We start from the raw sequence: 15000 nt of genomic DNA, 5'->3' as shown, positions 1-15000 counted from the left end.
CTGACCTCCCATAGTGGGCAGGGAGGCACTTACTGTGTCTTCTATCCCCCTATGTCTGTTTTCCAACATGCTTTCTGTCTTTGTCTTGAATTGAGATTACTTGGTTTTGTCCTGGCCTTGGCCGGATACCCTAGCTGGAAGGGAAACGGGCAAATGTATAGTTATAGTTAGAGTTTTGGGAGATTATGTTTTTTGTCTTGTAAATCATCTTTCTGTTATGCGTTGTATTATGTTTTGTTTACATGTTATATATGATTTGTAAACTTTTGAGTGTATTCCTCTTAATGGGGACCTGTGCTTGTGTCTGGATGAGACTTTTGGGTGATTCAGATCTCAAACTAAGTACTTTGTTAATGTGCTCTTGGAATATACATCTGTTTCCTATTTGATCAAATTTCCCTTTGTCCTTCATTTTCTTGGATGCTTTAATTGTAATTCCAGAACTTTTTACTATCCCATTTTCTTCTTTTTTAATGGCGCTGAGATGACCTTAAAGTGTTGCAAGTGCCGTAAAACCCTTCAAAACTAACAAGACATACTGACCTCATTTCTTGTTATTTCCACAGAAACGTTCCTTTCCTCACCATCGCTTTCACGTATGCAATTTCTATAGGAGTTCTTAGTGTCTGGGGAAGTGTATTAAATATCAATCTCAGCACCATCGGTATTTCTCAGGTAAGAATGATGATGATCAGGTTGATAATATTAATTCTTTCAGCACTGAGGCATTTCCGTCACAAAATGGCTGACACCTGATTGAGGCAGCATGAATGAGAATGACAAGCTAAGACAAAGCGACATACGAATTCGGTGCAAAATCTCAATTGAAATACCCCCCTAGGGCCAATTGAATGTTCTGATGAAAGAAATGATACCATCGGTTCAATTTAAAGTACTTATGTAGAAAGTAGGATTGGATTACAATATTATTTTTGCCTGTGCGGCCATTGGCCAGTAGAAGAGATTTTGCTCTTGCCGCACAGTGTGGCCAATGGCGCTGAAGGAGTTAGTAATAGTGACAATTTTATTTTTTTGCTAATATTAGAGAATATTAAAAATTACTGCAAATTAAATAAATCAGAAAGTTCCAGCTTTTAAAGAAAAATTGTACTGTGTGTTTTCCTTCACACGAAGGGTTAATTTTTTAAAACTCGAGTTTTAAATAGCGTAATATCCACTTAATGTGCTAAAAATGCTTTACCAGGAGTCTCTATCCAACAGCAAAACTTAACATATAAGACAAGACATGACGCCTCTTAGGCAATATTACATTTTTATTGGGGGGGGGGGGGGTTTGGACAGAGACAACACCGTTAACAACCAGGTACTCATTTTACACCTAAGTGCAGTGAGAGAATGTGAGTTAAGAGCCTTTTCCAAGTACTCAACTATGTGCTGCTCAGAGCAGGACTCGAACTCTAGATCTTCCATTCTGAAGACGAGTATCATACCACATAGCCACACTCATTCTTCTTTTTTTTGTTTTTTGGATCACCTACAGGAATTTTCCGGGCAGATAGGTTTTCACGCCACGTGGATCAGCTGTATTGCCTCCCTTGTGGTAGGAAGGTAAGAGTAGGATTTCATATACGTACACACAGATACACAAACACATATACACAAACAACATACACACAAACATGTACACACCAACACATACACACAAACACACATATTTATCCGTACATATTTTATCTGTAACGTCTTTTGAGTTGTGGTGAAAAGACTATTTTTTATCTTCTATCCTCTTTAAAGAATGTTAAAGTGATATTAATCTGCTAGCAGTGTGAGCTCGAAACGTTTGGTGTTTGGGATTTTGTTCTTTTTTGAAGCTAAAATATATTAATTTTTGTTTATGACTTTAGGTTTTGAAGGAAAACAAAAGAGACAAAAAAATTAAATAAATAAATTTAAAAAATTAACAGCATAGGTAAACAGTAAGAGATAGGTTTTCTACACAGATGACGAGCAATCCATTGTATTTTTCTCTTTACAGATTTGCTGACAGATGTGGGGGGAAAATGAAGTCGCTGATCGTTCTCCTCTACGTCTCGGCATCCTTTGTATTTGTCGGCTTTCTCTTTGCTCTCTACAGTGAAACGTTTAGTTCAACAGGTTCGTTGTTGCTTTAGCCATTTGTCCTTATTTTTTCTGCTAAAAATTAATTTACACAGCGTGCAGAATCCACAAAGAGCTCTAATGGTAACACAGACAAAGACAACAGAATCCACAAAGAGCTCTAATGGTAACACAGACAAAGACAACAGAATCCACAAAGAGCTCTAATGGTAACACAGACAAAGACAACAGAATCCACAAAGAGCTCTAATGGTAACACAGACAAAGACAACAGAATCCACAAAGAGCTCTAATGGTAACACAGACAAAGACAACAGAATCCACAAAGAGCTCTAATGGTAACACAGACAAAGACAACAGAATCCACAAAGAGCTCTAATGGTAACACAGACAAAGACAACAGAATCCACAAAGAGCTCTAATGGTAACACAGACAAAGACAACAGAATCCACAAAGAGCTCTAATGGTAACACAGACAAAGACAACAGAATCCACAAAGAGCTCTAATGGTAACACAGACAAAGACAACAGAATCCACAAAGAGCTCTAATGGTAACACAGACAAAGACAACAGAATCCACAAAGAGCTCTAATGGTAACACAGACAAAGACAACAGAATCCACAAAGAGCTCTAATGGTAACACAGACAAAGACAAATCACAAGACAATTACACAACAAAGACAAGACATCCAGTAATGGTAACACAGACAAAGACAACAGAATCCACAAAGAGCTCTAATGGTAACACAGACAAAGACAACAGAATCCACAAAGAGCTCTAATGGTAACACAGACAAAGACAACAGAATCCACAAAGAGCTCTAATGGTAACACAGACAAAGACAACAGAATCCACAAAGAGCTCTAATGGTAACACAGACAAAGACAACAGAATCCACAAAGAGCTCTAATGGTAACACAGACAAAGACAACAGAATCCACAAAGAGCTCTAATGGTAACACAGACAAAGACAACAGAATCCACAAAGAGCTCTAATGGTAACACAGACAAAGACAACAGAATCCACAAAGAGCTCTAATGGTAACACAGACAAAGACAACAGAATCCACAAAGAGCTCTAATGGTAACACAGACAAAGACAACAGAATCCACAAAGAGCTCTAATGGTAACACAGACAAAGACAACAGAATCCACAAAGAGCTCTAATGGTAACACAGACAAAGACAACAGAATCCACAAAGAGCTCTAATGGTAACACAGACAAAGACAACAGAATCCACAAAGAGCTCTAATGGTAACACAGACAAAGACAACAGAATCCACAAAGAGCTCTAATGGTAACACAGACAAAGACAACAGAATCCACAAAGAGCTCTAATGGTAACACAGACAAAGACAACAGAATCCACAAAGAGCTCTAATGGTAACACAGACAAGACAACAGAATCCACAAAGAGCTCTAATGGTAACACAGACAAAGACAACAGAATCCACAAAGAGCTCTAATGGTAACACAGACAAAGACAACAGAATCCACAAAGAGCTCTAATGGTAACACAGACAAAGACAACAGAATCCACAAAGAGCTCTAATGGTAACACAGACAAAGACAACAGAATCCACAAAGAGCTCTAATGGTAACACAGACAAAGACAACAGAATCCACAAAGAGCTCTAATGGTAACACAGACAAAGACAACAGAATCCACAAAGAGCTCTAATGGTAACACAGACAAAGACAACAGAATCCACAAAGAGCTCTAATGGTAACACAGACAAAGACAACAGAATCCACAAAGAGCTCTAATGGTAACACAGACAAAGACAACAGAATCCACAAAGAGCTCTAATGGTAACACAGACAAAGACAACAGAATCCACAAAGAGCTCTAATGGTAACACAGACAAAGACAACAGAATCCACAAAGAGCTCTAATGGTAACACAGACAAAGACAACAGAATCCACAAAGAGCTCTAATGGTAACACAGACAAAGACAACAGAATCCACAAAGAGCTCTAATGGTAACACAGACAAAGACAACAGAATCCACAAAGAGCTCTAATGGTAACACAGACAAAGACAACAGAATCCACAAAGAGCTCTAATGGTAACACAGACAAAGACAACAGAATCCACAAAGAGCTCTAATGGTAACACAGACAAAGACAACAGAATCCACAAAGAGCTCTAATGGTAACACAGACAAAGACAACAGAATCCACAAAGAGCTCTAATGGTAACACAGACAAAGACAACAGAATCCACAAAGAGCTCTAATGGTAACACAGACAAAGACAACAGAATCCACAAAGAGCTCTAATGGTAACACAGACAAAGACAACAGAATCCACAAAGAGCTCTAATGGTAACACAGACAAAGACAACAGAATCCACAAAGAGCTCTAATGGTAACACAGACAAAGACAACAGAATCCACAAAGAGCTCTAATGGTAACACAGACAAAGACAACAGAATCCACAAAGAGCTCTAATGGTAACACAGACAAAGACAACAGAATCCACAAAGAGCTCTAATGGTAACACAGACAAAGACAACAGAATCCACAAAGAGCTCTAATGGTAACACAGACAAAGACAACAGAATCCACAAAGAGCTCTAATGGTAACACAGACAAAGACAACAGAATCCACAAAGAGCTCTAATGGTAACACAGACAAAGACAACAGAATCCACAAAGAGCTCTAATGGTAACACAGACAAAGACAACAGAATCCACAAAGAGCTCTAATGGTAACACAGACAAAGACAACAGAATCCACAAAGAGCTCTAATGGTAACACAGACAAAGACAACAGAATCCACAAAGAGCTCTAATGGTAACACAGACAAAGACAACAGAATCCACAAAGAGCTCTAATGGTAACACAGACAAAGACAACAGAATCCACAAAGAGCTCTAATGGTAACACAGACAAAGACAACAGAATCCACAAAGAGCTCTAATGGTAACACAGACAAAGACAAGAGAATCCACAAAGAGCTCTAATGGTAACACAGACAAAGACAACAGAATCCACAAAGAGCTCTAATGGTAACACAGACAAAGACAAGAGAATCCACAAAGAGCTCTAATGGTAACACAGACAAAGACAACAGAATCCACAAAGAGCTCTAATGGTAACACAGACAAAGACAACAGAATCCACAAAGAGCTCTAATGGTAACACAGACAAAGACAACAGAATCCACAAAGAGCTCTAATGGTAACACAGACAAAGACAACAGAATCCACAAAGAGCTCTAATGGTAACACAGACAAAGACAACAGAATCCACAAAGAGCTCTAATGGTAACACAGACAAAGACAACAGAATCCACAAAGAGCTCTAATGGTAACACAGACAAAGACAACAGAATCCACAAAGAGCTCTAATGGTAACACAGACAAAGACAACAGAATCCACAAAGAGCTCTAATGGTAACACAGACAAAGACAACAGAATCCACAAAGAGCTCTAATGGTAACACAGACAAAGACAACAGAATCCACAAAGAGCTCTAATGGTAACACAGACAAAGACAACAGAATCCACAAAGAGCTCTAATGGTAACACAGACAAAGACAACAGAATCCACAAAGAGCTCTAATGGTAACACAGACAAAGACAACAGAATCCACAAAGAGCTCTAATGGTAACACAGACAAAGACAACAGAATCCACAAAGAGCTCTAATGGTAACACAGACAAAGACAACAGAATCCACAAAGAGCTCTAATGGTAACACAGACAAAGACAACAGAATCCACAAAGAGTTCTAATGGTAACACAGACAAAGACAACAGAATCCACAAAGAGCTCTAATGGTAACACAGACAAAGACAACAGAATCCACAAAGAGCTCTAATGGTAACACAGACAAAGACAACAGAATCCACAAAGAGCTCTAATGGTAACACAGACAAAGACAATCGGTAACGCAAAACACAGTGTGGTTCGGCGATACAGTCTATGTTTTGTTCCTGAAAGGTATCGAGTTCAATCACCCGCCGATGCGCTGTGTGGCCTTGAGCAAGTCACATCGCCCTAGCTCAATTTGCGATGCTGCACTGCGGCTGGCGAGTGAGTAGAATAGACGCTAGAGACAAATTTCCCCTATGGGATGAATAAAGAATGAAGGGAATTTTAAATATTGTTACAGTGAATGACGTCATCAGTCGGATGGTGAAAAGGTTTGAACTGAGATATTGCCAAGTTTAGTTAGAGGTCAATTTTTATCAACAGTAAGTTCTTGTCATAAATGATTAAAGCAACACTTTTTGTACACCTTTGGGAAATATCAAAGCTTAATTTCACTTCTAGATAGTTTTTATAGCTAGTCAAGATGAAAAAGCATAAAATTTGAGAAAAGTTGCTGGATACCTTTCCCATACATCTGACCATAATGTCATGAAAAATCACCCGATTTACTTCAAATAAAGATTAAAATGCTCTGGGGGAGCATATTCTTTTAGAAAATGAAAAAAAAAAAAATTTATTCATATTATAAATACTATTACCACTCGAAAGCCTGTTTGAATAGATTTGTTCTCAAAAGTTTCCCTAAAATAACTGAACTCAGGTGCGTTTTGGATTTCATTCTCTAATTTGTTCCATACTTTGGGGCCCTGACAATGAAAGATTCTTCAGCTAGTTTACACATAGGAGCATTAATCAGTCGTTCATTTTAGGTGTATATTATGATTGTTTAGCTATGTGGTCTTGTGGTTTGACCAGGGTTCGAGACCACTATGAGTGATGCACAGAAAAGTGTCCCTTCTCATATTCTCTCACCATTTTCAGGTGTAAAATTTAGTACTTGGGTCATTGACAGTGTAGTTTCTGTCCACAAAATCTTTAATATCGCCTAACAGGCATCATGTCTTGTATTACACGTTGAGTGTTGCTATTGGCGAGTCATCCCTCATAAAGCGCTTTGACCATACTGAGTGGATATTATGCTATGTAAATACTCTAGTTGTTTTTAGGTGTTTTTTTAATGTAATAATTATAAAGACAATAATAATAATAATAATAATAATAATAATAATAATAATAATAATAATAATAATAATAATAATAATAATAATAATAATAAAAATAATAATAATAATTAAAATAATAATAATAATTAAAATAATAATAAGAAGAAGAAGAAGAAGATGATGAAGAAGAAGAAAAAGAAGAAGAAGAAGAAGAAGAAGAAGAAGAAGAAGAAGAAGAAGAAGAAGAAGAAGAAGAAGAAGAAGAAGAAGAAGAAGAAGAAGAAGAAGAAGAAGAAGAAGAAGAAGAAGAAGAAGAAGAAGAAGAAGAAGAAGAAGAAGAAGAAGAAGAAATACGTAACACTTATTATAGCGCTTTACCCCATCTAAACAGGCACCAGGCACAATAGGTAACAGAAAACTCATTTACGGAATTCAATATATTATACACCTTCAGTATATTTTTCAATCACCGGCTAAATGAAAAAAAAGTCTGAACATAATGTCTTGTTACTGTAATTCAGCGCTCAGAAAGGGGTCGGTCAGTCGGTCAATGCGTTTGCATAAAATTTCAGTCAATTGTTGCCTCCTGCATTGGCAATCCTTTATCACCTTTATTATTATTATAATTATTATTTGATATAGCACCAATATCCACAAATAGTGCTCAGAGGTGCTTTACAGTAGTTTTTTTTAGTATCACACATGTTCATTCATTCAGCTACAAAATCACTACACAATCAAACACATATCTTGTTCGAAGTTCACATAGAATCAAGATAAGCAGAAAGAAAAAGATTGGTTTTTAGATGCCGTTTGAAGACTGGTAAACTTTCACATTGTCAGGTTTTATATATGGGTTTTAGGTGGTAAAGAATTCCATACGATTGGAGCCGAAAATGCAAAACCACGCTAAGCAAAATTTGTTCTTTGACTTTTGACTTTTGATTCCCACCCCCACCCCCTTCCCAGCTGTGATATGCCTGACTGTGATAGCGGGGTCCACTTTTCTCAGCGCCTCCACCCCGCTTCTGTACGAGTTGGCTTGTGAGATGGTATATCCCATAGAAGAGGCAACTCCCAATGGACTCATGGCCTTTTTTACCAACGTTGCTGGGATTGTCTTTCTTGGTGTTTTCTCCTTCCCAAATGTCGGTGAGTGGTTACTTCTGCTTAGTGCGTTTTTGTGGTTTAATTGTTGAATGTAATACGGTCTTTGACCGTAGGTGGCTGGTTCAAGGCCTGATATGGACAAGGCAAAGAGTGCTTGACAAATGTTCTTTACTCACATTCTCTCAGTGAGTTTTTAAAAAAAACCAAAAGAGTCGTCCTTGGGTATTATTCTATATCTAAAAGCTGACTTTCATTTTTTGGTTCCACATTGGGCCATGCCGAACAGTTGAGCATGGTTTATTGTGATTGTGTGGTCTTGTGGTATGACACTCGCTTTCGGATCTAATAGTCCTGGGTTCGAGTCTCACTCGACGCATAGTTGAGTCCTTGGAAAAGGCTCTTTACTCACATTCTCTCAACGTACTCAGCTGTAAAATGAGGACCTGGTCGTTAACAGCATTGTCTATGTTGGAAAAAAATTGTAATATCGCCTAACAGGCATCATGTCTCGTTTTACATTTTACGTGTTGCTGTTAGTCAGGGACCCCCTTTAAAGCGCTTTGAGCACATTTAGTGGATATTGCGCTATAGAAAAGCTCGAGTTGTTTTTTTTTTTTGTTTATTTTATTGTGAAGTCGTCGGATGGACGTGGTCTCTATTTTTGAATGTAATGATTTTTTTTTTGAAAAATGATATGAACATCTATTTGCGCATTTCCACACATTTCCACACATTTCCACACATTTCCACACATTTCTATACATTTCCCATGTCCAATGGGCTTCACAATGTCTTATTCCACCAGATCTCAGAACTGCGTATTATTAAGGAAAAACTTGTAGAACTACGACATTTTGGCTCCAATTCCAGAATTGATGAGAATTTCTATCTAAGTCTTTTAAACGTATCGAAAATGGAAGTTGATGCCAGACGGCAGAATTTTAAGAATTTTAAAGTGTTATGTTTTTTTAAATCCATGTGAGGGTAAATACTGTTGATTTTTAATAATGCAGACCTGCCAACTTGAAAATGTAGAAAATTTGTAATTTTTAGGAGATAAAAATAGTCGTTGCTATAGTTTAAAAATCAACACTTTAACTTCAGAGAGATTAAACAGCATTTTAAATTCCTTAAAATGGTTTTATGTAAATGCTGCTTGAAGCTCGAAGAAATAAATAATAATGTGAAATTTAATATAAGCTTCAATTTAATATACAAAAACAGATAAAATGGACGTTTCGGGTTTCCCCTTTATCAACAAAACAGGATGAATGAAACATTACAGATGAATGAGATAATATGGTTGTGGTGTTGTTAAGATGAATAAACAAGAACATCCAAAGGATAGCAAGCAATTGCTATTGTCCGTTTCACGCTATAAACTGGGATAAACTCTGGCTCCGTGGGCTGAAAATTGCTCTGAAGGACGACTTAGTGGTTGGTGAATTGAATGTGGAAATGTAGAAATGGGGATGTAATGTGAATTGAATGTGGAAATGTAGAAACGGGATGTAATGTGAATTGAATGTGGAAATGTAGAAACGGGATGTAATGTGAATTGAATGTGGAAATGTAGAAATGGGGATGTAATGTGAATTGAATGTGGAAATGTAGAAATGGGGATGTAATGTGAATTGAATGTGGAAATGTAGAAACAGGGATGTAATAATAATAATAATAATAATAATAATAATAATAATAATAATAATAATAATAATAATAATAATAATAATAATAATAATAATAATAATAATAATAATAATAATAACAATAATAATAATAATAATAATAATAATAATAATAATAATAATAATAATAGTCAAACCCAATCTCACAATTTGTATAAAGCGAGTTGATACATATTTTTTGACATTTCAAGTGGAACAAAAAAAGTCATTAATTTTCTTAATTCTTTATTGAGCTTTTATATAGCGCAATATACACTAAACATGCTCAAATCTCTTTACAAGGGGTCCCTGACCAACAGCAACACTTAACATCTAGGACGGGACATGACGCCTGTTAGGTGATAATACAATTTTTTTCGGACAGAGACAACGTTGTCTCTAGACCACATAGCCGGTCTAACTAGGAAGAGTGGATCAAATATCTGGCACTTTTTAAAATATTTTATCTCTGGCGCCATCTCTGACAGGCATCTTCAGTATAATATCATAGGATATTGTGCTGCCATGTGGTCTTGTGGTATGACACTCGCTTTTGGATCAGAAGGTCCTGTGTTCGAGCCTCGCTCGGTGCATAGTTGAGTGAGTCCTTGGAAAAGGCTCTTTACTCACATTCTCTCACTGTATTCAGGTATAAAATAAGTACCTGGTCGTTTACAGCATTGTCTCTGTCTAAAAAAATATTTAATATCGCCTAACATTAACAAGCGTTATGTCATGTCCTACGTTTTCCATGTTGCTGTTGGCCAGGGACCTCTTTTAAAGCGCTTTGAGCATGTTTTGTGGATATTGCGCTATATAAAAGCTCTAGTTTTACTAAAGCATGTTGATGCATATATTTTGACACCCCCCCCCCCCCCCCATTTAAAAAAAAAAAAGGAATTTTGATTTGTGGTAAACTATGAAGAACCAATCAAAGGGCCACACAGACTCATGGACGAATTTCTCCTGGACTTGTTGATATTCTCAGTTTAAACTCGTCACCTGATCTTTTTGGGGTATTTTGTTTGTTTTTTCTTCTCCAGTGCTCTTCTTATGCTTATCTAAAATGATGTAAAACTTTATCTTTTGAATATCTCATCATGCCCTGTTTATATTAACGAAAGAGTGAAAATGGAGAGGCTTCTATATAGGAACGATGCAGACAATGGACGTTTCGGGTACATATCCTTCGTCAGCACAACAATACACAAATTAACATGGGAAAACAAATAAAATAAAATGCATTTTTATTTTTTTTAAATTTTATTTGTTTTTCACTCTTTCGGTTAGTATTTTAACGATCACAGGCTTCAGGCAGCCCCTACTGTTTTCTACTTTTCCATGCCCTGTTTACTGACCCCGAAACGACCTTGACCTCAGCGCGTCACAACTTCCATAAAGCTCTTAAAAACCATTATAATATTATAACTTTAATGACTACATTGATTATTTTCATGGCATTCAACGTGTGTAAATGTGATATTGTCACATAGTTTCATACAATACATTGAGTTGTACCGTTTAACTCACGAAATAAGCCTTCATGCAACCAATACTCATAATATTAAAACAAAATACACAAGCAAGCAATACTATTCTTATGTCATAACAACGTCAATATATTATAATATATGGGTTATCAAGAATTTGATGTTTCATATCAAATGGGTCTCTCTTATTGTACTGATGATGAAGATGATGATGTATGATGATGTGATGATGATGTGATGATGATGATGATGATGTGATGTGATGATGATGTGATGATGATGATGATGATGATGATGATGATGATGATGATGATGATGATGATGATGATGATGACGACGATGATGGTGATGATGATGATGACGATGATGATGATGATGATGATAATGATAATAATGATGATGATGATGATGATGATGATGATGATGATGATGATGATGATGATGATGATGATGATGATGATGATGATGATGGTTATTATTGTTATAACAATGACGACTATGATGATAATAATAACAACAATAATAGTCTGTATAATCTAAACATCGGAACTCCTTGCCATTTCATAATCTCCCTCATTATCATCATTATAATCATCTTCATCGACACTATTATCAGCCTCATCCATTTCATTCAGGTCTTGTTTTTCATTAGTTTTTCCTTCTACTTTGTTCTCTTTGCTGTTGTCGCTGTCCTCTTTAAATTTGGTGTCTTCCAGTTGAAAATAGAAACTATTTTTATCATCATCGTCGTCATCATCATTTTCTGAGTCCATTGTTTTGTAATCATTACCAACACCGCCACTATCACCACCAACACCGCCACTATCATCACCACCACCACCAACACCAACACCATCTACACTATCACCACCACCACTATTACCACCAACGCCACCACCACCACTATCATCACCACCACCACCACCACCAACACCAACACCGCCTCCACCTACACTATCACCACCACCACTATTACCACCAACACCACCACCACCACTATCATCACCACCACCACCACCAACACCACCACCACTATTACCACCAACATCACCACCACCACTATCACCACCACCACTAACACCACCGCCACCTACACTATCACCATCACTATCACCATCACTAGCACCATCACCACCACTATCACCACCACCACCACCACCACCACCACCACCACCTACACTCTCACCACCACCTACACTATCACCATCATCCTGTCTTCCCAGATACTGATTTTGAGCTATTCCATTGTCACATTCCAATGCAAAATACACATTTCCACCGTCCTGTCCATCATTGGGACTACCTCTATCTCCAGCATCTTCGTCCTCTTTTTTTACACCATTGCCATCACCATTATCATAAACCACCTCCTCCTCCTCTTCTTCTTCTTCTTCTTCAACCTTGTCTCCCCCTCCATGCCAACCCACACCATCACATGCTTCTCCAACTCCGTTCGTGTCTTTTTCAATTTCCATTTCTCTGCGTACATCTTCCAATTCCAAATAAAACGTCGCGGGATCGCTGCTACTGCCTTCTGGGGTATCTTTGGGAAATTCGTTGTTATTCTCTAGACCATTCTCTTTGTCGTGTTCATTTAACGGTGTCTCTCGTCCTGCGCATGCGTTGTTGCTGTCACCTTGATTGTTGTATTCCGGTGCTGTGTTCACCTGATCCGGTTCGTGATACACGCTATCCTCATGCTCTAGTTGCAGGTTTTTATCGTTATCAGCCTCGTGGTTGTAGTCTTTACACAGCGTGTCGAGCTCTGGGGGGATGGAAGGTTCAAACGGGATCACAATCATTTCTAATGAGAGAGGAGACGATGGGGAAGAGTTTTGGAGAGCTGTTTGAGATTGGTTCTGAAGGGTCGCGGTGCTGGGGTCTGATGGGTTTTGGCACGCCTCAGAAAGTTGTTTGTTTTGGTGTTGATTGGTGCCGTTGATGATGGTCGTGTATTGGTTTTGGTTACCATCCCTTGAGCTGATGTCGTTGTTGTTGGTGGTGGTGGTTGTGGTGTAGCGGTCCCTAGCTTTGTTTTTCCGTTGTCGTCGTCTGTACATGCCCACCCCGATAATGACAGCGATGATGACGACGAAAACGATGCTGCCGACGATAAAGGCTATGGAGTAAGAAGAGATACCGTCTCTGTCGTGGTTGTAGTTGTTGTTTCCGCCATCTTTATCATTATCCTCCCCGTTAAGAGAACGTGTCTCCTTATTGGCTGCAGACTCCAGTGCAGGATCGGCCCGTGCCCGTGGTTTCTCCGTTGTGATCTGTTTATGTTTTGGGCCATTTTGGATGTTACTGCTGGTAGTGTGGCTATTTTTGTTGTTTCTGTTGTTGTTGTTGTTCTTGTTGTTGTTATTGTTGTTGTTCTTGTTGTTGTTCTTGTTCTTGTTGTTGTTCTTGTTCTTGTTGTTGTTCTTGTTGTTTATGTTGTTGTTGTTGTTGTTGTTGTTGTTGTTGTTGTTGTTGTTGTTGTTGTTGTTGTTCTTGTTCTTGTTCTTGTTCTTGTTGATGGTTTTGCTATCATTATCGTTTTTTATTTTGTTGTCGTTTTTGATTTTATCTGTGTTCATGTTGTTATTTTTGTTCTTGTTTTTATTGGTTTTGTCATCAACGTTGCCCTGGTCCTGGGCGCTCCTACTCCAAAGCATTTTGGGTAACTTTATATGACGTTTTAGATTTAATCTCACGGTAGGCGTAAGATAACTAGATGGAATATTTTCAAAGTTCTACATAGTCTGCCTTCTCTGTGTGTAAAGAACGTCACCGAAGATGATGTTTGCCCCAACAACCAATAATACCAAATGAAGAAACCAGCGAGCGGGCACCGGTGTAGGATAAAGAACTGACCAAGTGTGTGTCAAAGATGCCAGGCGGAACAGGAAAGAAAAATGCAAGGGACAAAAAAAAAAAACTATCCCAAAAAATCAGTCGATCTCGACTGGGGATCGAACCTCAATGAGAAATTATAAACAATCATATCTTTGTTTAAAGTAAACGTTCATTTTGTAAAGAAATGGTGTTGTCATATTTATTTGTTTGTTGTGTTTTGTTTTTCCCTTTCATTAAAAAAAAAAAATTAAGTTGATGGCAAGGCAATCTCAGTTTTGAAACTGGGAGACGAAGGGGCTGTTAATAAATAGTGTACGCTTGGCTAAGAATCTCTCAAAATTGCCATCAGGAAGTATAACGGACCAACACACAAAACTATGTGTAACCATGAACGTTTATAGTCTGGTTAATACAGCTTAGTGATGAATACGCATAAACAGGGGGGGGGGGGGGGGGGGGGGGGGGGGGGGGGGGGGGGGGGGGGGGGGGGGGGGGGGGGGGGGGGGGGGGGGGGGGGCGAAACCCACCAACAACAAAAAAACAATGACAAAGATATGCGTGGCGTCAACTTCGTTCTGTCTAGTGAGGACAGATTTCTTTTGGGTTTGTTTCGGATCTTTTGTGTGTTTGTTTGTGTGTGTGTGTGTGTGTGTGTGTGTGTGTGTTTGTTTGTGTGTGTTTTTCAGTTGGTGGTAAGGTTATCCACGAAGCAATCGACTCGCCATGCGTGTCTCTGACACAATGACGAAATAACTCATTGCACTTGCGTTCCAAATAATGATTGAACGTTGTCTTCGCTGTAAGATTCTAAAGTTTATATCGTAGCCGTGGTAATTCTCTTTTTTCTTTTTATAAATAGATA

At 38.1% G+C, this 15000-nt stretch overlaps 1 protein-coding gene across 1 annotated transcript in view; it reads left to right on the top strand.

The window, feature by feature from the left end:
- LOC144958017 (solute carrier family 49 member 4 homolog) overlaps nt 1-15000 on the top strand; it is a gene marked incomplete in the record, with an annotated part of 31506 nt that overhangs the window by 14494 nt on the left and 2012 nt on the right. Inside the window, 4 exon segments of the mRNA XM_078889606.1 lie at nt 567-675; nt 1502-1569; nt 1997-2115; nt 8003-8177. Of these exon segments, the coding sequence (XP_078745732.1) occupies nt 567-675; nt 1502-1569; nt 1997-2115; nt 8003-8177 (471 nt within the window).

Source organism: Berghia stephanieae, chromosome 12 (assembly GCF_034508935.2).
Source record: "Berghia stephanieae isolate SIO BIC M18660-M18661 chromosome 12, UCSD_Bste_1.3, whole genome shotgun sequence".
NCBI classification, from domain to species: domain Eukaryota; kingdom Metazoa; phylum Mollusca; class Gastropoda; order Nudibranchia; family Aeolidiidae; genus Berghia; species Berghia stephanieae.
The sequence above is the reverse complement of the archived record's forward strand: the minus strand, read 5'-3'. Positions and strand labels throughout refer to the sequence as shown.